General features: G+C 38.8%; 4 protein-coding genes and 1 long non-coding RNA gene across 8 annotated transcripts; 1 reads left to right on the plus strand and 4 right to left on the minus strand.

Moving 5' to 3' along the window:
- On the minus strand, positions 1-4,165 carry HOXA5 (homeobox A5). The gene is made up of 2 exons (XM_005296981.4): positions 1,737-4,165; positions 1-898 (listed from the first exon to the last, which is right to left on the minus strand). The coding sequence occupies exons 1-2, from the start codon at positions 2,296-2,298 to the stop codon at positions 648-650; spliced, it is 813 nt and encodes a 270-aa protein (XP_005297038.1). The 5' UTR covers positions 2,299-4,165; the 3' UTR covers positions 1-647.
- On the minus strand, positions 4,073-10,341 carry HOXA6 (homeobox A6). Of its 2 annotated transcripts, XM_065579821.1 has the most exons (3): positions 10,150-10,341; positions 5,623-5,878; positions 4,073-4,492 (listed from the first exon to the last, which is right to left on the minus strand). In XM_065579821.1, the coding sequence occupies exons 1-3, from the start codon at positions 10,339-10,341 to the stop codon at positions 4,233-4,235; spliced, it is 708 nt and encodes a 235-aa protein (XP_065435893.1). In that variant the 3' UTR covers positions 4,073-4,232. The 2 variants fall into 2 exon arrangements, with proteins under 2 accessions (XP_065435893.1, XP_005297037.1); XM_005296980.4 differs by lacking the exon at positions 10,150-10,341 and having other exon boundaries at positions 5,623-6,491.
- LOC112059841 (uncharacterized) lies at positions 6,498-11,368 on the plus strand. Of its 2 annotated transcripts, XR_010596793.1 has the most exons (4): positions 6,498-6,972; positions 7,903-8,041; positions 9,681-9,753; positions 10,156-11,368. It is a non-coding gene; the product is annotated as an uncharacterized LOC112059841 (long non-coding RNA). The 2 variants fall into 2 exon arrangements; XR_010596792.1 differs by lacking the exon at positions 6,498-6,972 and having other exon boundaries at positions 7,881-8,041.
- HOXA7 (homeobox A7) lies at positions 11,362-16,003 on the minus strand. Of its 2 annotated transcripts, none has more exons than XM_005296986.4 (3): positions 15,645-16,003; positions 14,013-14,597; positions 11,362-13,079 (listed from the first exon to the last, which is right to left on the minus strand). In XM_005296986.4, exons 2-3 carry the CDS (start codon positions 14,386-14,388, stop codon positions 12,796-12,798), a joined length of 660 nt encoding a protein of 219 aa, XP_005297043.1. In that variant the 5' UTR covers positions 14,389-14,597; positions 15,645-16,003; the 3' UTR covers positions 11,362-12,795. The 2 variants fall into 2 exon arrangements, with proteins under 2 accessions (XP_005297043.1, XP_042717632.2); XM_042861698.2 differs by having other exon boundaries at positions 14,013-14,130; positions 15,645-15,930.
- A 4,547-nt stretch (positions 16,004-20,550) lies between these two features.
- HOXA9 (homeobox A9) lies at positions 20,551-24,992 on the minus strand. The gene is made up of 2 exons (XM_005296987.4): positions 22,777-24,992; positions 20,551-21,946 (listed from the first exon to the last, which is right to left on the minus strand). The coding sequence occupies exons 1-2, from the start codon at positions 23,327-23,329 to the stop codon at positions 21,708-21,710; spliced, it is 792 nt and encodes a 263-aa protein (XP_005297044.2). The 5' UTR covers positions 23,330-24,992; the 3' UTR covers positions 20,551-21,707.
- Positions 24,993-25,000: the final 8 nt, after the last annotated feature.

The raw sequence follows: 25,000 nt of genomic DNA on the forward strand, positions 1-25,000 counted from the left end.
TTTGACTATATTTGTAACTTTGTTCACAAAAACATACATTACTGATGCTGCGCTTAATAAGAGCCACTTCTAGGAGTTCGTGCAAAGAGTCATACAAAGGCACAGCAAGGACATACTGCTTGGAATCACAGTTTTCGTCACAGATTCACTATTCACTACACGTAGGACAAGTTCAGTTGTATCTCATCATTTCACCTCTACAACAGCATTAATTACACAAGAATTATATAGGTAGTTTGAATAAAAATATTTTAACAGCTTGGAGCTATACAGTTATTAACACTTAAACACACATGCACAGTTAAGCAAATTGAGTGCAACACATAACATTTGTACTAAAGGAGGGGGATTCTCTCTCTTTTTTACAGTTACTTCAAGTAACACAGCTCGTTTCATATAAATAAGTTAAAACATCTAAATTTTCAAGACAAAGCCATCCAAGACAAAGAAATGTAGGGGAAGCAGATCTACTTATACACGCGATATAATGGTAAGAAACAGGCTCATGATTAAAAGATGAATTAGGGCGACAAGAACAAGGTTTCTTCACAGAAGTAACACAAGGAAGTTTTAGAAAGTCAACTTAGTACTGACATTATGCGCAGGGTCAACTAATACTGCTCAGTACTTTTTAATTGATCAATTTCTTAAGGACGAAAAGCCCCTCCTGCAGCTGCCATGCTCATGCTTTTCAGCTTATTATCCTTTTTCCATTTCATTCTCCTGTTTTGGAACCAGATCTTTATTTGTCTCTCTGAGAGGCAAAGAGCATGTGCTATTTCAATCCTTCTTCTGCGGGTCAGGTATCTATTGAAGTGAAATTCTTTTTCCAGCTCCAGGGTTTGATATCGGGTATAAGCAGTCCGAGCCCTTTTTCCTTCTGGTCCCCCTATGTTGTCTGTAACAGAAAAGTGAATGATTTAGTCTCTCCCAGCGACCTGCTCCTGTATTTTCTAAAGCAGCCCAGAGCATCAGTAGTACCGTTATTCTTGGTCCTGTTTTTGTTTTGGATAAATGCTCAACAAGTATCCCCTTTTCTGTAGACATTTTTAGAAGAGTAAACCAACAGAATCCTGAGCTAAGCTGATCAATGCATTGTGGATCTGAGGCTAGATTGGATTTCAGAGATAGGAAAGCAAAGCAAGCAAGGGCATTCAGATCTGTCACGAGATTTAGTTTTAGAATGCTTTGTAACTAACAAAATCATTCCTGTTTCATAATTAGAAGGGGCATGGCAGGTATATATATATATATATATATATATATATATATATATATATATATATATATATATATATATATATATATATATATATATATATATAATTACAGAGCAGAAGGCAACCACATAGCCTTCCCATGCCCCCCGGTCCTCACCCTTAGGATTTTTTCTGACTTCCTACCAGTGCAAACTCCCACCCTCACTCACTGTTTTGCTAAACTCTTTTTTTATATATAATTAGTAACGCTGTTCCGCTGGACAGTCTTCATAATAAATTACACACCGTGACAAGCACTATTCACATTTTCCCACTTCAGATACATCTCTGCTCCCCGAGTTGTGCAGACTTTGTTGAGTTAGAGCTGCTACATTTACATTTTTAAAGTGCCTACGAAACGGTCGTTCCCCACCGTGCAAGCACAGGGGGTCTGATCAGGCTACACACTCACATCCACCCAGCCACCACGCATTTTTACATTAAAGCCTCTTTAAAGAAAAGCAGGGTACGCTTTACCATGACTTATGTGCAGTTTTCGCATCCAGGGGTAGATCTGGGGCTGTGAAGGCTGAGCTGTGCTTTGGTCATTCTGGGCACTTGCCTGGTCGCTGCTTGCTGGGGTGTCATCCTCAGTGCCAGACGACGTGCCAACCCCCTCTCTGCTTATGTGAGTGCTGCTGCTGGAATTGGACGAAGTGCTGGTAGAGTTAGCTATGGAGTTTTTCACCCCGTGATGACTGTCGCTGACAGGCGAAGTGGCCACGGCGGTACAGGGCAGAGGGTCAGGTGGAGGCGAATGTGAAGACGTTGCAGGTTGGTTATACCTGGGCTCTGTCGACGCAGAGGTGGTAGTGGCTGGGTAATTGCGAGATCTTTCATTGGCACCAAAGTGGTTGGAAGCTGAGCGCCCAACGCTGAGATCCATGCCATTGTAGCCGTACCCGTACCTGCTGGAATGCATGCTCGCTGAATCCCTGTATTGCTCGCTCACGGAACTATGATCTCCATAATTATGTAACTGGTAGTCCGGGCCATTTGGATAGCGACCGCAAAATGAGTTTACAAAATAAGAGCTCATTTGTTTTTTGATATGTGTGCTTGATTTGTGGCTCTTGGTCGTTTTGTGCGTCTATAGCACCCTTGCACAATTTATGATGAATTATGGAAATGACTGGGACATGTACTTGGTTCCCTCCTACGTAGGCACCCAAATATGGGGTACGACTTCAAATCACGTGCTTTTGTTGTCCAGTCGTAAATCCTGCCTGATGACCTCTAGAGGTAAACTCGTGCACTAATGGGGGAGTTGGGTGGATGCTGGAGGGTTGGCGCGCGCGCCCAAGGCGCGCTCCCGCTTCCAGCTCCTGATTGTCAGTCGGACTCTTGCGCCACCCTCTGGAGACTAGTTAGATCTTCACGCTTCCAGCCAGGGTCTGCAGGGCTGGGGTCGACTCGAGGTTACAGCCCATTATAGCAAAATTATTGCATTTCTCTCACAGTTCCATTAGTATGTACCAATTGTAACGGGCTATCTGCTGCAAATCACAAAACCAGCAATAATGCAGGAATTTGGGGAAAACATTTGCTTTTATTTTCAATAGCTTTCTTTTATTCTTTAATTCCTTCCTCTTCTGTTCTGCTATAGATTTTTAAATACAGAAATAACTTCGATCTCTTTTTAAAGTGATGCTTATTTAAACCTATTGAAAAATATAAATCCTCTCACACTGGCAACAATTACAGTCATGTTTTGCAGGCGCTTAAGAAAAGCTGTACTGCCGATTTTAAAAGGCAGGTACCTATTAAAAATAAATATTGTATAGTAGTTTTCCAACTGGGGTCAAATTCTATATAATTTTATGGTGGGCATCTTTTTCTCAGATAAATATAATGTTGTGGCGGTCATTTGACATTAATATTTTCGCGATTTGGGACTATTCAGAGCGGTAGCCCAAATTGCTTCTCCTTCCGAATAAAGGGGTCTTTGTGTGTACTGTACGCACATTCACACACACATATACGTATCTATTAGTAAATATTTTGACTGCATGTATTTTACTCAGTGAAAGAGAACTCTATTTGGAATCAATTTAGAAGCTAGTTTCTATCTATTATCTATTTAGTCTTCTGTGCTAGGAATTTCGAAAGTAAATAAAGATAGAAAGAAGAGCCACGATTTAACATTACAGACCACTGAGTTTTAATTTTTTGAAACTAGCACAATCGTACTGCATGATTAAAACCCCTTCGTTGCTCAATGAAAGCTTTCTTTACTATCAGCGCCACATCAGGAGCCGCAGAAATCTGCCCGCCTCAAAACCTTTTCTTTCCCCGCTGTAAAGTTTAACGCATAGTTTTTTCTTTAATACTGGCACAGATTTTGTTCAATTTAGTGGAATCAGTTCTGGGCATTTTAAAATCTCCCTGCGATTCATCCTCGATTTTAATGGAAGTTAATAGTCAGGATTTGTAAATCGATTTTTTTAAAATGCCGTTACCTTCTCTGTGCTAATTAAATCTCTTATACACGTGTAAAACTTTTTTTTCTAGAGACCCTAAAATCCCAAACACAGTAGAACAAGATGCCCGGGATTAGTAAAGACATCAAACCAGGATTTTCTAAATCAGGCGTCACTCCACAATATGAACGTTTCCAATTACAAAAATCTACTCACTTATCTGTTGCCTACAGCCATACGGTCGTATCAGAGACATTCATACAGACATAGATGCTCAATTTAAAATATTTATAATTATAATCTAGGGTTTTTTCTGAATTACTTTAAGCAAGGCTATCTAGGCTTTGAAAAGGTGACCAGATACACTACATAGCTCTAAATCAAATATTTCTATTTTTAAATAAATTCACAGTTGATTGCAAATGTATATATTTTAATCAAGCCTTTGGGAGTCAACAGACTGTGAAAAACCTATAGGATTTTAGTAGCAGAAGGAACACAAGAAAAAAATGCTAAAAAGGAAAAGGCCTGGTAACTTTTATTAAGCATTACTCTACTCCCCTGACTTTTCCTCTGTTTCTTCGCCGCTGGGCTGTGTGGAATGTATGAGTTTGTTTTCCTTTTTCCATTTCATTCGCCTGTTTTGAAACCATATTTTAATTTGTCGTTCAGTAAGGCAGAGAGCGTTTGCAATCTCAATCCGTCGTCTTCTGGTTAAGTATCTGTTAAAATGAAATTCCTTTTCTAACTCTAGCGTTTGGTATCTGGTGTAAGTTTGCCTCCCCCGTCTCCCATGTGTTCCATACACTGTACCTGTAAAAGTAAAGACAAAATTGTCGCATTGAACAAGGCCCAATGATTTCAAGTTAAGAAATAGTGGTCAGTTGCATTGCGCCTCCTCTTGCAGAGGCAATCACATAAGGGGTGTCTACTCTGATATTCAGAAGTTTTCTTGATTAAACATTTCTAAATGATGAAGATCATCATTATCAGATTTGAAGGTATAATTCTGATACACAAATATGTATTGGGAAAAGCATTTACCCAATGAACGAGAAATATTTAAAACTTTTATATATACATACTTGTGTGTGAGATATACAAATATGTGTGCGTATGTATACAACTATAATAGTGACTATAACTATAGCAGAACTATAATTAAGTATGATCATAATTAAAGCTCAGAGAAGCAACTAAAGTTCCTAGAACAGCCCCTGGCATTTGCTCCTGGATATGGTGCATTCAAATGCAAAAGGGCTCTTCAAAATAAGAAATGTCTTTCAAAGTTAAACTTTTCAAATAAATATAAATCATAATCCTACCTTTCAAGAGATAACCCGGGGGAAGGTAAGGGGAGATTTTATTTTTTGGAACAGTTGACGTAAACAAGGCAGTGTGCTTATTCAAACAAGTGCCATTTGCTCCCATCCCAAACAGTCCTGTTGTGTAAACTTCACTTTAAGTGAGACAAAATTCGAGGTGATATGTAAATGTGCACACATTGTCCGAAAACGTGCTTTCGATAACCAATATTTGTATACTAATGGGCTTGGGAGGGTCCTACAAATAAATGGGGGTAGACAGTACAGGGAGCATGTTCCTTACATCAGTCTTTGACACTGAAGGAGCGAAGAGGTTTCTTCGAGGAGGGATGGTTATTAGTAATTTGTGAATGCCTATTTTTCAGTTATTACTAAGGAACTGCACCAAGTCAGCCAAGTTTGGAGCAGATTGTTCCTAAACTGCTTTAAGGCTGCCAATGTGCCAGGGCTGGAATAACCTGGAAAGGTTTCGTGTTACACATTACCTCGCAGGAGTCATTCCTCTCCGACAGTTTGGACGCCCTTTCTGAAAGTCTTTCTCAAAGAAACTTCTCTCTCTCTCTCTCTCTCTCTCTCTCTCCTCTCTCTCTCTCTCTTTATTGCATTCAAATGACTTACCAGCGCAGGAGTTCATCCGCTGCATCCAGGGATAAACAGGGCTCGTGTACTTCCGGTCGCTGCCTTCCTCATTTAAAATTTTGCTTTGCACACTGTCGGATTTGTATGGTTGATCAGGAGAAAAGTGCAGATAGTCCCCGTGTCCCCTCTGCTTGCCACTGCCGGAGGGAGAGGCGCTACTTATGTCCTTGTCAGAATAAAAACACGAGGCTCCATACTCATAGGATGCCCGATTGCAAGTAATGACCGTGTTGGACTGTTGGTAAAAACAAGGTGAGGTGTAGGTCTTGTCCTGCAGGCTTGTTGCCCCATAAGAAGCTGGGAAATGCCTCAGAGCATCATAGCCAGCTGGATAAAGGGGGATTTGCCCGAGGAAAGAGTCCTGGCCATTAGGCAGGCTCCCAGGGAAAGTGGGATTCACAAAATAGGAACTCATTTGCTCTCCCCTCTCCAGGACTGTGATTTGTTGTGTATTAGTACATCTGGCTATAACTATTAGTAGTCATCGAACTGGTTTGTTTCTGGATGGCCGAGCGCCAAAAGCGACAGCAGCAAATAGCACCAGCTGACGGCTCGGCGGCCAATGGGAGAGCAACGTGGAGCCCGCTCCCCTGGGACCCGCAGCGACCGAGCCAGCAAAGTTACAAACAACCCCGAGCCTGCACACCCGACAGATGGATGGCAACACGCACACACACACCACCTTTAACGTGGCTGAGGGAACGTGGGAGGTGGGACATGTTGGGAGGAGGGGAAGGACTAGAGGGTGTTACTGTAAAAAAATAAACTGCAAAGCGTAAAAGAGTGCGGCAAGCGGCGGCCGCGAGCGCCCCCGGGGCAGTGCCCCGTGGCAGCTGGAAAAAAAGGGGCAGCTCTCCAAAGTTAGGATCTCCACTCTGGAAGATATGCAAATCATCACACAGCGAACTCCCCTCCCCCTCGCTCCCCACCCCGGGGGGTTGGACTACCCCAGTCCTTTCTATATTCCTATATGAAAGGTAGAGAATGATTGATGTTAGAACTGAAAACTTTGGAGCAATTAAAATCTGTGGAAGGGGAATGAATCAGCGATGGCATCTGAGCTGGCCGACTTTGTAAACAAATATCTGTTTTCTTAACCGTGCAAAGAAAATAATTTTATTCAACTAAATATACTGAAAGCCCCCAAAGAATATTTTCCTCCCGAGCTTGAGCACCAAGCATCTTCTTCGCCCCAGTTCAGAATCCAGCCTTTGTGTTCGGATTGAGCCATATTCTCCGTTGTTTATTGAAGGGAATCGCGTGCATTAATGAACACTCAGATAATGAAAGTGGAGATTATGGCTCGGACAGGAAATGGTGGCCTCCTAGGTTTGTTTGTTTGTTTATTTATTTATTTATTTATTTAGATGTGTCTTTCAAAGGGAGTCACTGGCAGAGGTTGGAACAGGTTTCCAGAGCTCCCGGAAAAGATGTGTTCAGAGAAAGTTACACATGTTTGTTTTCTTTACATCCAAAAAGTGCATTTTGCTGTATCTGAAACGACGATTTTAAAATTGTAGCGGTAGAATTATACCTAATGAAAATAGCCACGCTAACGTGTGTGCAGAGGCAAAACGGTTTCGCTGTTGTTTCTAATCATTTGTGTTCACTGATGTTTTAACAAACGTCTTAACGTGTACTGTTCTACTTGGCAGTTACCCCAGGACGGTCATACAATTCTTGGCCCAGGGCAGAAGCAGTAGCAGTGCTGATGAAATGCACAGAATGGCTTTTAATTCAGCCTACTCCAGCAGTTCCTAAAAATAACAAGGAGATTATTCCTTCCAAACTGTGTTTACGCATAATACGTGACTATGACCACAGACTGAACAGCCGATTTTTAAACGTGCTGGAGTTTGTACTAACTCTGTTTCCTATAGCACCTAAACGAGCTTTGGAAACTTGAGTTTTGTTGTTGTTGGAAGGTTCCGTATCTCATTTCCGGAGGATGATTACGGTACCTATAAAACAGTAGTGAGTTAAAACATCTCTCCACAATAGTTGGTATTGTTAGCGTTCTCCGTTGGACTTTCACACTGAGATGTTGATTACCTTCCATTTTTATTTTTACCCCTATTCTCTTCTCCGACTCTAATCTATGTACACATCTGTTAGACTAAAAATTATATGCATTGAGATAACAGCTAAACATTATGTGTAGCTACTCAAAAGAATCCCTGTCCTGAAGAATTTGTACTATGTGTGGGGGGAAATGATGAATACAAATGAGTTTTTTAAAAATGTGAAATTTTTCAGCAGAGGCTAGACCGGAAACGTGCCATGAAAATTAAGATTCGGTGAATACAAAAATCCAACGTCCATACTTCTTTTAAAAAAGTTGTGGTCAGAAGGTTTTTTCTTTGAAGACGCACTGGATTCATCGCGAAAAAAATGAGAGGTTTATACATATTTAAGTTTTATTATGTCGGTTTCAGATTGATATTATCTTTGTTTAAGGGATTGAGAGGGAAATGATTTGCCCAGGAATCTTAATTTGCGGTTCTTGTTTTAGCCAAAGTCAAAATCTCTAATGTCTCAGCATAACAAATGAAAACATTTCTCAGTTGCTTCCGCCGCACTAAACCTCAGAATAAATGAAAGTACACATTTGTTATGGTTACAGCATTTGTAGTAACAGCTAAACAATTTGCATGGCAATCGTGATTTCAGTTACATTCATTATTCAAAAAAACAAAAATAAAAAAAACTGCCACCATAAAGCTTTTACCGTGAGCGTTCCCAGCCGGATAAGTGTTTATATACAGCTGCAATTAAACCTATCTTCGAAAAGTGAATATTGAAAAGCTCCCCACTGCACTTCTGCAACTGTAATAAAGTAAGTAGTCCTGCTCCTCCCATTTTTTTTTAAATTATGAAAAAATGTCAGCACACAGTTGAAAAAACCGTGATTAGCACTTTAACAAGACGCGGCTTATTTTTTCTTTCATTCTTTCAGTCAACAGACTCCATAACTCAAACAACGCTAGAGTACAGGTGCAGGGGCAGTTACCCTCTTGAGCTTAACCCTCCCTCCTTCACATACTATCTAAATCCACTTATAAATCCTTCTCATGTTCAGAGGCGCAATAGAAAGCAACCTTTAACTAATAGCCTATAATCCAAACAGTTCTTGCAATCCAAACCATTGTTTAGATTGAACTCGTATTAGTAACCTCACCGGGCAGCCTCAGTCTTATCCCATCAAACCAATTCGCACAGGGACATTTTACATTCGACAAACATCAAAGTTTTAAAAAATATATATAAAAAACCCCAGCCCTGTAGAAATAGCCCATGCGTGGTGGCGTTTGAATGGTTTCCCTAGGTAGGCCGATTTTTTAGGATTTCTCCAAGAGGATTGCAGACAATTAGCCTTTTACTTGCTGCTGCCTTTGGATCGCCTGGTTTCCGCCACACAGTGGCAGCACTGAGAGTCTATCGCACCGCCATAAATAATCCGACACTCACTGCAGTTGCAGTCAAGCAGATACTGCAATGCAATGCAAATGTAATTCTTTATCAGCCCGGAGAACACAAACAACACCGGTGTTAACATCTAAAGCACTCACAGCTCATTCTTAATTACTGTAATGAATATAAAGATATTACAGAAGCAGAACCCTGAACCAATGCCGCGGTTTCCAGAACACAAACATAGGAAGCAACGCCAGCTCGGTGAAAGACACGTTATGATGCCAATACCTTACTAAAATAATCCATGTCCAGATCTATTTCCGTCCCGTCCCCCACACACACACACAACCCGTGTTCCATTTTTTCAAAATCATAATTAAATTGACACAGTACCTCGTATTTTCTTCAATTGACATCGAAAAAGCTTCATTTCAGAATCTGATGTAGGACTTATTGCTTAAAATCGAGCCTTAGATATTCATCCATAAACTACGTATTTAGAAAAATGTCTGTAATATTGTTCAAGCTCCGATCAACACATGACGTGACACAGTTATACTGTATACAATGATTCATTTGATAAAGCAACCTATGCACATATTTCTTCTATTCTGCTGTTACAGAAATATCCTTTCTCTCCCCTGGAAATTTTACGGAATGAGAAGATATTATGCCGATTGGTCTCTTTCTGAAATTGTAAGTGTATTTTTTTAAAAATTCTAAGTTGCAATTAACAGAAATTAATTTGCTAATGCTGGGAAACAAAAATAATGCATTTTCTTGGGCAAAGAAACTCGATATGATTTTGTAAATTTGAATTCTAATATAATAATAATACAAATCTGAATGTGATAGTAAATCTTTTTAAAATACCTTTATTAAAATTACACCTCAGCCTTGCTAATAACAAATGCTTGTATTTTTGCATGCACTGGTTAAATATAAATAAGCTAAATATTCGACTGATAATCCTTCAATTGGTATAAATTCATGTCTACTATATCTATTATATATAGATGGGTCCCATATAGGTATATATGGGTATTAAAATAATGTTACCCTGCTTATGGTAGTGTTATATACGTTTCTCACCTTTAGGTTCTGGCTCGCAGGAGCCCCTGCTACTTTGACAGCTGTCGCTTTGGCTGCACAGGAGACGAATCGCCCTCCTTTTGGTGCCAGAAGAAGCAGGAAATTAGCCAGGTTGCAAGTTGAAAATCTGCCACTCCAGTGCTTTGAATCCAATATGCCACACCTTCCAGCGGAGGAATTGGAAATTGCCATCCAGGATCTGTGTTCTAGGCGGCTGCTTATGCTGAACCTCCATACACTTTGTTCACTATTGCCTTACAAAGAACAAATGAAATGGGGGATTGAAAGCCAGAGAGATCCGAAGCAGGACAGAGCTGAGCAAAAGAATGCAGCTCTATTCTCGCAAGGGAAATTATAAAAAAGTTCATGTTCACGGTTACCATCCACATGACCGACAGCGACCAATGGAAAAACCGAGCAACTCATAAAGTTGTATTGCAAAGTTGTAAATTTTCATAAACAACAACGGATTTATGGCCTTTTCCTCATCACCAAGAAGAGGCAGGTCTTAGAGAGGCGCCATCTTACCAGAGAGGCAGCCCTGGAGTTTTAAAAGACCTAGAGTTTGTTCTAATTTTATTAAAATTGCAATTAGTGCATTTACCAGTAACTGAACACAGCAGAGCTAGGGAACTACTCTGCAGATGATGGTATCATTATATCTATATTTTTCTTGCCCTCTGAAGAGAATTTAATGCATGATCTTTTTAAATTCCATATTAAAATACGGGATCTGCTTTAGGTGTTGTAATAATGGGCAGGGAGAATATTTTTAAATATAGACGGTTCGGTTAGGTTATTTGTCTTGATTTTACATATTTCCTATTGCCCTAATATGATTGACACGCAGACACACACCTGACTTGATCTTCAACATTTTGAACTTTCGCACTGCAGTTTGCGTCTATAATCAAATATTATTCCGCTAATGCGGATTTCCGCCTGGGTATAGGCAGGTTTTATGTCTACTGTGATTTTAAAAATTTCACTGAAGCACCTAGGAGCTTCTTGTTTAAGGAATGATCTCTGCTTAATTAATCAACTCAGGTGAAAAATCTAGATAGAGAAATTGACTGATTCCTAACAATTCATCACCTATTAATTTTTTTTTTGATTGCGGATAAAAATGATATATTTGATCTAAATTCTTTATTTGGCCTTGTAAATTTTATGCTTCTTTTGAACTGTTCCCTAATAAAGAAACACAATTAATTGTCAACAAGCATATTTATTTCTTGTGTAACATAAAACATTTATCGTGGGAGATATTTGAACACGGTATCACTTTCAAAGAGAGCTCACTTACATTTTTTCTCAACTGCCAATACTTACACGGCATATCCAAATGTTCACAATGAACACATCGAAACACATTGTAACATACAATTTATGAATAAACTTTAGCCAAACCTTCATGAAGGATTTATACAGAGTTCTTAACAATACACCATGCTACAAAGTTACCAATTTAATTACAGACTTCCCAGTTTATGACGTGATCTTACAAATGATTTCAAGACAATATAAATGACAAAAATTTCGTTTAAATATACAGTATTTTCTATTGTAGGAAAATTCACGGTATTACATATTAACACATTCTGAAATCAGGACAAAAAGATTTTTGAGAGGCGCTAACCTGGTCGTCTTAATTCACTTTTTAAAGAACATTTTCCGCTATATTAAGTAGGATGAGCTTAGAAAACAAAACGGCCTATAACAATGTACTTCAAAAGGTAGAAGCCAACAGAAGATATTAAAGCGCTTTGTACAATATTAGTATGTGTTTTCTTCTTCACTCGGAATAGTAAAGGATTGAGAAGAAAGATATATTGCAGCATATGGTTTTCATTTATAATTGCGTTGGAATAAATATATTATTTTTTCAATTTAAATATATTCAGCATTTTCGGTACCAAATTATATACCAAAGCTATTGATGCCTGCTTTTCAAAGGACTACACTTAAGTTTCTAAAAGCATTCTGCAATTCACATTAGTATGTTATCTTCTTTTGATTAATAAAATACAGTATAGTTTAGAAGATAGGTAGGCGGAGCGAGAAATAGGTAGTCTGGAAAATAGGTAGTACAAATAATTGTTGTAGGATGTAGTGGTTTCTGTTTCATTATTTTTACAGGATTTGTTTCACTTGCTGTTTAATGTTGCCTGTTTGTTGTGATCCTTTGAAATAAAAGGAAACAGGAAGTGCAGAACTATTTATTCAAAATTAGGTAGTTTTTTTATGTGACCCTAATGCACTTACCCCTTAACAACTGATTGGGACTAATTGAGTCAGGTAGTTATGCTGGAAGTTAACGTTTTTCTGCATGTGCAAGTAGCAGTTCTCTCACGCAAATGTAACCATACAAAACACACCAAGATTTGGGCAAACGAAAATAAAATGATTAGGATGATCTTATGAGAGATTCCAAATAAGTTGGACAGGAAATGTGCGAGGTTTGGGGAGGTGGGGACTGGAAGACAAATCGGGGGACCTTTTAATGTTTGAAAATGCTCGGTTTCAAGATGTTCATTAAAGGGAACAGAATTTTTAAAATAAAACAGTAAGTCTTTTTTTAAAGAGAGCTTTTACAACTGTCACGTGCATACATAATACTAGAGATTGCTTCATCAAATGGGAGCTTTACTCGTCTTCTTCCTCCTCTTCTTCCACTTTCTCCACAGACGCTGTTGCTGACGTGTTCTCGTTGGTCGCTGGAGTGCTGGAGCTCTCTTCTTTATGCTCTTTCTTCCATTTCATCCTCCTGTTTTGGAACCAGATTTTGATCTGCCTTTCAGTTAGGCACAGAGCATGGGCGATCTCTATTCTCCGCCTGCGAGTCAGATAGCGGTTAAAGTGGAATTCTTTCTCCAGCTCCAGGGTCTGGTAGCGGGTGTACGTCTGCCGACCCCGCTTCCTATCTGGACCTGAAAGCAGGCAAACAGGCACAGAAGTTAGCCAGAAACCTGAAGATAATCAGTTCGATGGAAAGTTGGTATTTACAAACAGCCATCCAAGCAACTGGAGTAAATCCTCTTCCTTTATTCCCCCGCCCCTAACAAAGGTATTTCTCTCAGACAGCATGCCCAGCTCAAACATGGCAAATTAAGTTCTCTGAAATATACCAGAGTGGAGAGAAAACATTAAAGACAAAAACATTTTACTTCCTAAAGGATGAACCTTACAACCGGCTCTGTTTCTCCAGCGTCCTCCAGACTTTTGTGTTTCACAAAGGAAAAGAAAAGCAGGGTCTGAAACTTCAATTTATTTATTTATTTATTCCAAGGTCTTTTTTTTTATCAGATTATAGACACATACTAGCATTAGACTCAAGAACGGAGCTCACATTTTCCAGATCTCTTTCCTTTTTACGCACGTATACAGACCCTGATCCCCAGAAAAGGCAGATGACACATTTCACACTAACAGTGAGCTAGAGCACCCCTGCCCCTCTGAAATAGTCTCTCCTCCCTTCTTTAGAGCCCCTCTTTTTCTCTTTCCTCTGCGTTTTCCGCCACATATGATTTTTGTACATTTTGTTGGGGTGAGGGTGGGGGTGGGGAACACTTACCCGGGTGGGCTCCCAGAGTACATAGCCAGCTCTCCATATTTCTACATCAACCCGCACAAATAAACGTAATACTAAAATTCCATAGCAAATTGACTTAAATAAATTTACGAGGATAGAACCCATTAATTGAGCAATAAAAAGTTTTATGATACTCATTTACATACAATGCCACGGGCTTTCTACGCAATGGCGCCGCTGCTATAATTAAAACCATAAAGGCTGTGCTGACAGTAATTTCGGCTACACATTTGCCTGGCTGCCATAGCTTTGCCCTCTCCATTCCCCATACCTGAAGACCTCATCCAGGGGTATATCCGGAAATTAGCCTCAGCCTGGCTGTGCAGGTTGCTTTCCTCCGCTTTCTCACAGCTGGATTTGGTTAGATCATTGCAGAGGACGGGAATGTTCTGATCAAAAGAGGAACAATGCAGGTTGTAGGCATCTGAGCCCAGGCTGTATCCGGAAGAGAACGGGTTTTGATATATGGTACTGTTCACATTGTACAAGCCAGGCATGGAGGAGGTGAAAGCACTAGCCCCTGGTCCATAGCCGCTTCTCTGAGAGTTGGTTGCAAAGGAGCAAGAAGTAGGCTCTGCATTTTGGAAAAGAGAAGCCCCCGTCGTATATTTGCTAAAAAGAGCGTTCACATAATACGAAGAACTCATAATTTTGACTTGTGATTTGTTGTCCGGTAGGCTTCAGTGTCGGTTTTACGAGGTAGCGTGATATATGATAACATTACACCCCCAGATTTACACCAAACCCCATTTTCTTTTGGACTGAGCTGCCTCCAGCACGTGACCAGTCATATGACCCCATCCTCCAATCTCCTCCTGCATCACAGGTGGTATGGATCAGGGTGTCTCACAATATCCTATAATGGAAGGGGAAGAGGATCAAATATATGTCTAACAAATTAAAGACAAGGGGGCTTTTGGTTAAGGGTGCCACATGGTAGATGATCTTTTGTAAGATCCCTATAAAATATAGTAAGTAAAATAAACAGAGATTTATTTGGTTGTATTATGAAACTTAAACCGCACGTTGTGCGACGCAGATCTCTCTATTCTAGAGCTGTATTGGTTTAGAAAAACAAGGTATGGCTGCGCACATATTGCTCCTGCCTCTCAGTTTACTCCTCATTTTTTGTCTTTTTTTCTTCTTTTATGTTTTTTTTTATCCAAGTGGAGATCGCATAGCATTGGACTATATTATAATATGAATAGGAGGGTTTTCTATTTAATAAAAGCTACAGTGCTCAGCTGATCAATAGTTAGTGTTTGGGGGGAAAGCACATCTTGCACATTAAAAACCTCCGCAGTAAACTGAAACCATGTGTCTCTCTCACACACACATACACACAAGTTTAAATAATTCTGTTACTCACGCATGCATTATTTTTCTACAGTAGTGAAATAAGTATGTATTGCGTTCCCTATTTTGCTAACAGATGTATTACGATATTGCTATATTACATTCTGCTAATCGCTTTCGGCTAGATGGATCAGGATGGGGTTGCTCCAGAAATCCACTTTTAACTCTTTTGCAAACCAGTATGTCTCAAAGGACGAAGCTAACCGTTCTGAAAGAATATTAATACTCCTTGGCTCGCATACATTACCGAACCTTGCGTGTGAAACTTAGTCCATCTCTTCCGATTTCAAAGGTGAATTAATATATCGATCACGTTTTTTATTTATAATACTCAGTTGCTAAATCTGTATTGTTACAACTGTATTTCTGACGGATTCATTACATCTAATAGCAGAATAATTCCGCTTTCCCCCGTTCTCTTGAAGCAAAAAGAGGATACCTCTCGCCTGAACACCTTTTAAAAACCGATAAGTCCTGGAGTCACACATGTAGGGCTTCAGATCTTCACTAATTGTTTGATGCCTTCTTTGCCTTTCAATGTACATACCTTACTATTCGAAGACGGAGACAGCAACATTACATTTAGATCACGGGTAACGTTCCTCATTTTCTAAACACTCCGCTTTCCAACAATAAGAATGACTTTCCATTGAGGATGCTGCACCGTACCCTTCCTTTAAACGGATCATAAAATGGGTTTCCTTCTCTCAGACAGGGAGTCCTGGTAAAGACAGCTTTTACTGCCCTGCCTTATTGCACATCATAAACTGGAAGAAGCACAATGGAATTGCCCCGGAAATTCTCCTTTAAATTATAGAGTTTAATGCCCTGTGTACAAAGAACTTCTCACCAGTTAAAATTGTTCTTGGCGATATTTCGCACGGACCCTAGAGTTCACGTTTTGGAAACCTAAGGAAAAAAGAACGCTTGAGGACTATTTATATGCGAATATTGCAACAATCCCATGTAGGGTACGGAGAAAAACAAATGAAATTGACTAAAGCGAAGTCATCTAGATATTTGTGGTTAAGAGTATGCAAACGTTGTGACTACATCTAGATATTTGTCAACAGCTAAACATGTACAAACCAGGTTATTATTCGCAATCTAAAGCCAGCATCTGAATAAACAGCTTCCTCTTTATTTTGTTTCAGAAATATTACTCAGCATTACAGTTAGTTACAAAAAACGAAGGATCACAATCCCAACTGACTTTCTGGAAAGAAATAAAGGGCCAAGAAGTTAAACGAATGCGAAGCAACCAAGAAGACTACTAAGAAGATCAAAGAGACTGAATTAGACGGCATTAGACCAATAAATTGCTCCTCTGGTGACAACATACCAAGATGCAAGAAGAAAGAAACAGCAAACATAACCAATGTCTAGACTTGGGTATTGATAACGCAAGACAGGAGTTTATAGAGGAGCCTTAAAAAGAACATTTAAGGGTGTCTCGCTTCTTAAAACATATTTAAAAGTAATCAGGATATTAAACATGGATACCGCCACCTTTGATTGTTTTCCTTTCATCTTTCCAATGTCACCTCTTGTAAACAATATTAATATTTCACACCAAGTTCGCACTGAATAAGACACATCAGGAGTCCCAGGAAAGTGTTTTCCCCGCACCTATTCGACAAAAGCCTCCTTAAAATACTACCTCTGGAATAGACTCTAAAACATGTCAATCTTCTGCATTCTATATTGCACTGGATAGTGCTTTAGCATATTTCTGAAATTGCAACTTTTACATTTTAGTGAATGATTACATTCAAGAAAAAAATAGTGGACAAGTAAATCGCAAGCTTTCAGCTATCACAATAGCCTCCTATGTTTTAAAACAAACTTAGAATTTATTTCCTTTTTACTAATAAAGACCCGGACTATGTCTTATTGCCTTCTGAGCTTTTCCCAGAATGGAAAAGGTAGTGATAAAATGGTGCGCAGAAATTATACGCAACCTGGGAACACTGCCTGATTATCAGTTGTGTGTTAAGCAATATTTTGATGTAACTGTGACCCTGGACACTACTCTGTTGTTTCAAAATATGTTACCACTATAATTAATTCAATATGATAATAGGACATACCGTGCCAAATTATTACTTACTTTGAAATACATAAGCACGTGTTCATTTCAGTATAATTTTACTGCTCAAGAAAAATAATTAATCAAATAATTATTTTAAAATACGAATATATGCAGACATTCGATATGAATAGGCTTATTAGAAACCTGAGAAAGCGATGGTCCTATTTCAATTATATTTTACCCTAAAAATACTAACATACTTAAAGTGATGTGGAAAAAATAACATAATCCCCACATCCCTTGCTCATTCTGAGAATTGGTTTCAAGAAATTGCCTTTAATTTAAAGAAATATTAATCAAATATATCAAAATAGTTAAGTTGACTCCTAGGGCGCGGTTCGTTTTCTTTGTTTTCTTTAACTTGAAAGATATAACACTAATATCTTCGACCATGTTTAGAGGGTTCCTTTCTTTATTTCTCTTTCGGTGAGTTTTTCTCTCGTTTTCACGACTGATTTGACAAAAGATAACATAATTCCACTAAACTGCGCCCTGAAAGCAGTTAGCGAGGAACAACGCAGTCAACAAAACCAAAACGGATAAATACTAAAATTAACGAGGGAAATAAAAATAAGAGGCACGAGAATTTAAGAATGAATGTGTAGAGACATCTCATCGGACGGTTAGCATCTGTATGATATAATTAAACGGGTCCCACAGAGCTGAAATTGCTAGGAACCCAGGCAGTGTTTTAACTGTATCAAAGACAGCTGTTGAAGAATTTCAGTTGCCAGTAAATAATTTTCAAATTAAAGTTTGCAACCTTGCCGTTTCTGCAGTGAACGCGGTTAGGTCGTATGTTCAGTAAGAAGAGTTCCATTTGGGAATTAAGTATCAGAGGGGTAGCCGTGTTAGTCTGAATCTGTAAAAAGCAACAGAGGGTCCTGTGGCACCTTTAAGACTAACAGAAGTATTAGAGCATAAGCTTCCGTGGGTGAATGCCCACTTCATCAGACCCAATTTGGGAATTTGGGAGTTAGTTTGACTCTTTGTTCGTTCTCCATACAAAGCCCACGTCTTGTGAAACCGCGTTATCGACTTGATTATGAAAAACACCACCGCCGTCCACAGAACGCTACATGACATTCGAATCATTATGTTAATACTTTTTCAATCCCCGCTTTTCCGAAATATTAAAGCGCTCATGAGCCCTGAATGAAATCTGAATAGTTTGCTTGTACATTAATGGGTTAATGATAAAATGGCTAATATTTTTGAAAAAAGGAAAGGTGAAAAGGGAATTGAATAGTGTATAAAGGCGTCAGCGGTTTATGTTAACTAATTAGAAATGCTTTAATGCTTTAATAATTAAAAATAAATAAATCGTCTGATAAAATCGGAGCCTGAAACTTTACCTTTTCAATTACTGCGTTTAAGATAAGGAACACAGCAAGTCTAATACTAACTATATTATTTTTCAATGAAGCACCATTCATAATAAGCCCAGAGTAAGAACTGTTGGCCTTGGTTAACATCAGATCAGTTGTTTCAAATCTAGTTATTCTCCTATAAAGTCGACATTTTAGGAGCTTTCAAATGCTCTCGCAGTATGCTTCATGGCGGGTTTGTGAATGTTTTCATGGAATAATACTGCCATCTGCTGTTCTATTTGGGACATTGCAAATAATAAATGATGCAAGAACGTTTCAGTTTGCTAACAGTTTACGCCTCCGACAGCGAATACTTCAATAATCTGCTCGGCAAAAGAGTAGCAATTATACAAAATGTTCCGGTCACAAATACATTAAAGATAAACGTTCGCCTTCGAGCTTAGATTTCAGAAGAGGAAAGCTAATAAAAGGTAGTTATTTCCGCACCCCCGCTTTATCTAAAACAGCCAGACAAAACAAATGAAAAGGCTTTGGTAGAAAATCTTAATTGTGGCTGGACAGTTGTAAACTCATTAAGAGCCGAATTCCAGACAGTTTGCAGACCCGTCATTTATTACACACCCTTAATGCTGATTCTTTGAAGTTTCCTCTGTCTGCAACAACAGAGGGCGTCCCGAACATCCCAAAACACTGGAACAGGGATCAATTAGGGTCTTTTTTTGTGTGTGAGTGTGCAACAAAACTATTTCCCGTTTACTAATTATAACCCGTCAAAACTTACCAGAGATTTCTTTAAAAAGAAGAAGAAGAAGAAGAAGAAGAAGAAGAAGTGAGGCTGAAAGATTTTCCTTCCGCACTTTTGCACCGCTGTAAGCTTCTTGCAAGCGCCCTAAATTTTGTGTTTAACCCTGCAGCGTTTTACACCCCATAAACGGTTACAGCAGTCATTTTCTTTTATTGCATTGTATAGCTCTGAATTTTCCTAGCAACATCTTCTGCCAAGAATTGTGACTATAAATGTTCTGGCTACTTTTGTCTTAAAAATAATACACTCACAAAGCATTTGTTCTACATATTTACAAATATGGTTTGCTTGGTCTTGAGCAGACGTGTATTCTGGATCGTATTTTGGAAGATTCCTTCTTTGGGCGGTAAGATGTCGGCCTAAAGCTGGGATAACTTTAGCTGGCTCACGATCTTTGCTATTTGGTTTTGTTGCTCAGCTGGAAAAAAAATAACTTTCACCCGAAATAAACTTTCTTTAATAAACCTTTTTTCATGTATTTGGCTTCGTTGCACTAGCTTGTTGCGAGGCACATTTTCTCAGTTGGACTAAAACAGCGACCAAAGTAGACTTCATAAATAATAATATCATTTCTTGTCTGTAAACCTTTACCCTTAGAGATAGTAAAACGCAATGTGCTTATTTTACGTGTCATAAGCCACTTCAGAGGAAAAATTGCAGATGCAAATAAAGGAGAAGAAAAATAACTGATTGCAAATTTTTTTAAATGACATATTTTGCAAATTACATTATATATGGAAGGGGATAAAATTAATATATTGGCAAAGTGAGGGTTTCTCAAACCGTTTGCAGCCAGTTTAACTATGCCCATTTTATAATGGGGTAATTTACTGTGCCAACTAAAATTAAGATGTCTAATATATTTACACTGTTGTCCCTCTAAAAAGTTTTGACTATTTCCGTCTTGTTCTTTTAAAAAAACTTTATTCAAATACGTTAACTACAAAGCATGCACTCCATAGTATTTAAAGGGTTTCCTGAATATGTTTCTAAACACTGGATTACATAATTGTATCTGGGTGTTTTTATGCACTCTGTAGGTTAAACAAAGAAAATTAGTATATATTATTATTCAGGTTTTGCACTCATATAGCTGTGCATTTAACCTGGATCAAATAAATTTCTATTCCTACCACAATTGTTCTAACCATGCAGTTTCTACTGGTTTTTATGTTGGGTTGTACAGATGAGCGCCTTCTTAATAATGTTAAAACATCACAAAACATAAAAGAATCAATATATTTTATTTGGCAAAAAGTTAAATATCATTTCAACACAACAATTTGGTCAGTAGGCCATGAGGTAACTATTGCAAAATATACAGTGTATGTTCTGCATAAACATAACTTCCCAGATATTTATATTCGATACAAATCTACAATAACCAAATGTAGCTTTTTATAGTGTATAATTTATTATCAATAAAATTAAACTTCATTACAATAAGCTTCAAATTATTTGATTAAAATTAAAACGTAAACCATAGGTAGTTACCCTTTTCACATATATGTATAGCTCCGAAATCTGATAACTGCTTACTGGTGCAAAAACAATATTTAAGCTAGTCTGATTATTTACTTTTTCCTTAATATATAGATTATATATACAGCTGACAAAGACAGTACTATATATATCAACTTTTCATACTAAAATGACCTGCTTGGTAATAGTTTGAGAACCATAATTCTTAGATACCCCGGCGATATTTTTATGATTATTTTTGTTTGTTTAAATTGGTATATATATATAGATATCTCTATATATAGGTTGGGGGTAGATAGATATTACAATCAAAGGTTTACTGTCTAGTTATACAGAAAAGACTTATTACACTACAGAGCTATACTCTATGCAACTTTTATAATAAACAACCTGAGTTCAAATTGAATTCTAGCTTTCACAATCACATCTGGTACAGCACCCAAGCACATAAGTTGAGTCACAAACATAATTACCACAATAAAACACAGTGTTCAAGTATTACAGCAGACCTCTCTCTGCTGCGCAAAGGGCAAATTAAATTAACTACGTAGTCTAAACTCTACAGTCCGTAAATAGTTGTGCATTACAAAAAGGTAGTTTTTTTTGTTTTGTTTTGTTTCTTTGTAAGTGAAGAACAGGTAGAATTATACAAGCCCATAAACAGCCTCCGTGCTAATGCCCCCCTTTTCTTTCCTATTATAAAATTAAAAGTATTACGGTACCTCCGCAGTAGCACTGGCAAACGGATATTTCAATGCTACTGTTACAAGGTACATTAACGATTAGAATTTGCCATGACAAAAAAACGAGGCCTGGGCACAGTTGCATTGTGTGGTGGGGTTGGAGCGGGGGAAGGGAGGATTTTCTTTAAAAAAAAAAAAAGTAACCTGTGTTTCCTCATTATTCATCCTTTGCTCGGTCTTTGTTGATTTTCTTCATTTTCATCCTCCTGTTCTGAAACCAGATTTTCACTTGTCTCTCAGTTAAATTAAGGAGTCTCGCCACTTCGTATCTACGGTCCCTAGTGAGATACATATTGAACAAAAACTCCTTTTCCAGTTCCAGCGTTTGGTGCTTGGTGTACGGACAGCGCTTTTTCCGAGTGGATCTTGCGTGCAGCCAATTTGCAGCTGGATTATCTACAATAAAAGAGCAGGAGAAGTTCAGGGGAGGGAGGAAGCCACGTCGCACCACAGTTTGGTGCCCTGACTTTAAAAGCGTAGGTAGCCTGATATTAGGGTTTACGACATTCCTTTCATTTCAGCAGACATACAGGATGGTTAGGCACAATGGAATCAAAATACAGACACATGGAGAGGTCACATAGAATCGCACGCGGTAAAAGCCCAGCCCCCGCCTACTCTCGCCTTGATATTGTTTATAGAATGTGATTTTAAAATAGACTGTCCCACCTCCTCCTCACCGCCCAGGGAGGACTAGTGGGCTTAGAATGTCACCGGGAAAACGTTTCAGTTTTTAATTCTGATCTTCTCCCGTGTCACCACTGTAAGGTTTCAAGGAGATAGCGAGTCACTATACAGCTGGCTCAATTAAGCCTCGGTTGCTTATTCGCCTTATTTGCATACGCATTATTTTGTGCATTAACATTGAGCCTATTGTTCCGTTAGATTTACAGCAAGAAAATGAAGTAAATGAAGAGGTTTCTGTTTTCATCCTTACAGTAACTACCCTGGGCTGTTTCTTGCAAGATAGTCGTGACAAAAGAAGCCAATGCTTCCCAAGGATTTCCCAAAAGTACGTACACGGCGAAACTACGCCTGGCCGAGTTGTGCCTGGACGTTCAGGCATTCTAATTCACGTTTTAAGAGTTTAGACATGCACAGTTCCCTTTAAGATCGAACTACACCCGAGCAACGGCAACTGCTAGTCATTTAGTTAGCCCAAGATGCTAACCTCCCTGCAGCCTGCTCAGAGACCTGAAGTCCATTACCCTTGCAGTTGCACTTACTTGGATCAATCTGTGGTTTTTCTCCGTTTGTCTCATTTTCTCCATTATTTTCAGAGAACGCACCTTCGCTGGGTTGCTTATCCCTATCAGCTGGAGGAGAACCACAAGCATAATCAGACAGAGACAACGTGTGCGTGTCAAACGTGGTACAGTCACCCCTTCTGGCCGACAGCGGTTCAGGTTTAATGCCGTAATGCCTGCTGGAAGGTAACCCAGGGAAAGACAATGAGCCCGGCATAGGCTCGAGCCACGAACGCATGTACCTGCCGTCAGGCGCTGCCATTGGTGTCTGATGATGCACATATGGATGGTACACAGTGGGCACATTAGTAGCGCTCGGAGGGTGAACGGGGTTCCAGGAAGTGCTAAAGACTGAAGTTTTCGACTGAAAACTGCATGGGGTGAATTCAGGGTGCTCGCTCAGGGCTGGCTGTCTCGTTGGCGGTGCCAGTGGAGCAGAGGCATATCTGGACTGCACCAGGTCTTCACTCTCGTGAATTATGAAAGAGTCCACATAATAATTGCTGAGCGTCCCTGAAGTCGACATTGCCATTCAACAAACACAGAGCAGGACCTGCTGAAATTATGAAACTGCAGATTTCATGTAACAACTTGGTCCTTGCAAGAAGTACAGTCACCTAATAAGTTGAAGGCTGCCTGTCAGCCCATTGGTTGCCGGAGTCACATGGCAGGGTAGCAGAACAATAAAGTATAAATCACTCCGCAGGCTATTAATGGGTCAGTGTTTTCCAGTCATAATTTTTATAGCAAAGCCATATGTTTTTATGCAAAGGGATATTTGAGTTATACTATAAAGTTTGTTTTAATTGTGGCCAACTGAGATTAAAAGATCAGATTTTGTATTATTACCCTTTTTAAACGGACTATTTTATATCATAATTAATCATCCCATCAGTGGTTCGTGTTCCCAGCAAAAACCTTGTGATCGGAGACCTTCACATAAAATTATACAGTAATTGAAGTAATAAAAAAGCAAAATAGCAGTTGCGGTATACTGTATTTAAATATATATTTATTATATTTCATAAGGAGTTATTGTTTCAGGAGCCACAGGCATGTTATTAAGTCAGTAACTATGAGCATATTCATTTGCATCGCTGTGTTTCACAGCAGTAAAAATTTACGAGAGCTTGGAAAGGTTAAATTATACTATTGTGTTTAGTTTGGGAACTAACTGTAAATAATACTGTTCCGTTTAGTTCCGAGCTAACTGGAGCTGGCAATGAAAAGTCAAATTCATCACAGTCTCTTACCGAAACTAATCTACAGAGTAGCTCCTTACCACACAGACCAGAGGAGGAATATAGAAATATTTTAAATCGATATTTAAATTTGTATGTGTATAGACACCACTAACTAGTCTTGGATCTTGGACTTTTCTGAACAACTTTTTTTTCACATTTAAAGACAACACACTCCAGTTCGAAATCCCGAATGCACCAGATTCAAAACCACAATAAGAATCTCCAAAAAATTAATTTAACCAGCTACACAAGAATTAATCGATGCATTTGAATTATACTGTAAACACTGTGTTCCTTGTAAATTTACCGGGTTTCGAAACTATCTTTTAATAGAAGGTGTGAAAGGAAATTTGAACGAATATGCACTCCTGGAACATTGCCAATTACATTATATTAAAACACCTCACACACACACACAATTATCACAGGAAAAGTATAATTAAAGCGAGTGAAGTAAAATCGACTTTAATAGAACAAATACAGTGGTTGATTTCTCCACCAAATTGTTTGAATGTATTTCAGCTGTTTGAATTTATTTCCACTTTTACGTCTGTTTGCACAGAAGAGCTTTTTAGACCTGCCTTCCTGAAATGTAGCTAATATTATATCTAGAACGGAGCTAAACCAGAACAAGAGAGGAAGAGAGGAGAAAGGGGAGGAGGGGGAGGAGTGTTTATCAAGACGATTAATTCTTAAATATGCACCAAAGCAGCAGGGGGAAAAACATTCTCTTCCTCATCGCCGAAAGGCACCCTTTTTCTCAGCTGTACTGTAAAAAGGGCACTTGCATTATGTTGTATCACATTCTGATTAATCAAATTTATGTGCAAATCTAGGTATTTGCTGGCACGTTCTTTGACTTCTGTGCACAGACTACAGCATCAAAACTAAGCGGAGGGTTACAGTCCTATACAAAAAAAAGTGATAAGGCTCCCAGATCAAGTCCAGTGTTATGAATT

The sequence above is a fragment of the Chrysemys picta genome, unplaced genomic scaffold, assembly GCF_011386835.1.
Source record: "Chrysemys picta bellii isolate R12L10 unplaced genomic scaffold, ASM1138683v2 scaf909, whole genome shotgun sequence".
Lineage (NCBI taxonomy): Eukaryota > Metazoa > Chordata > Testudines > Emydidae > Chrysemys > Chrysemys picta.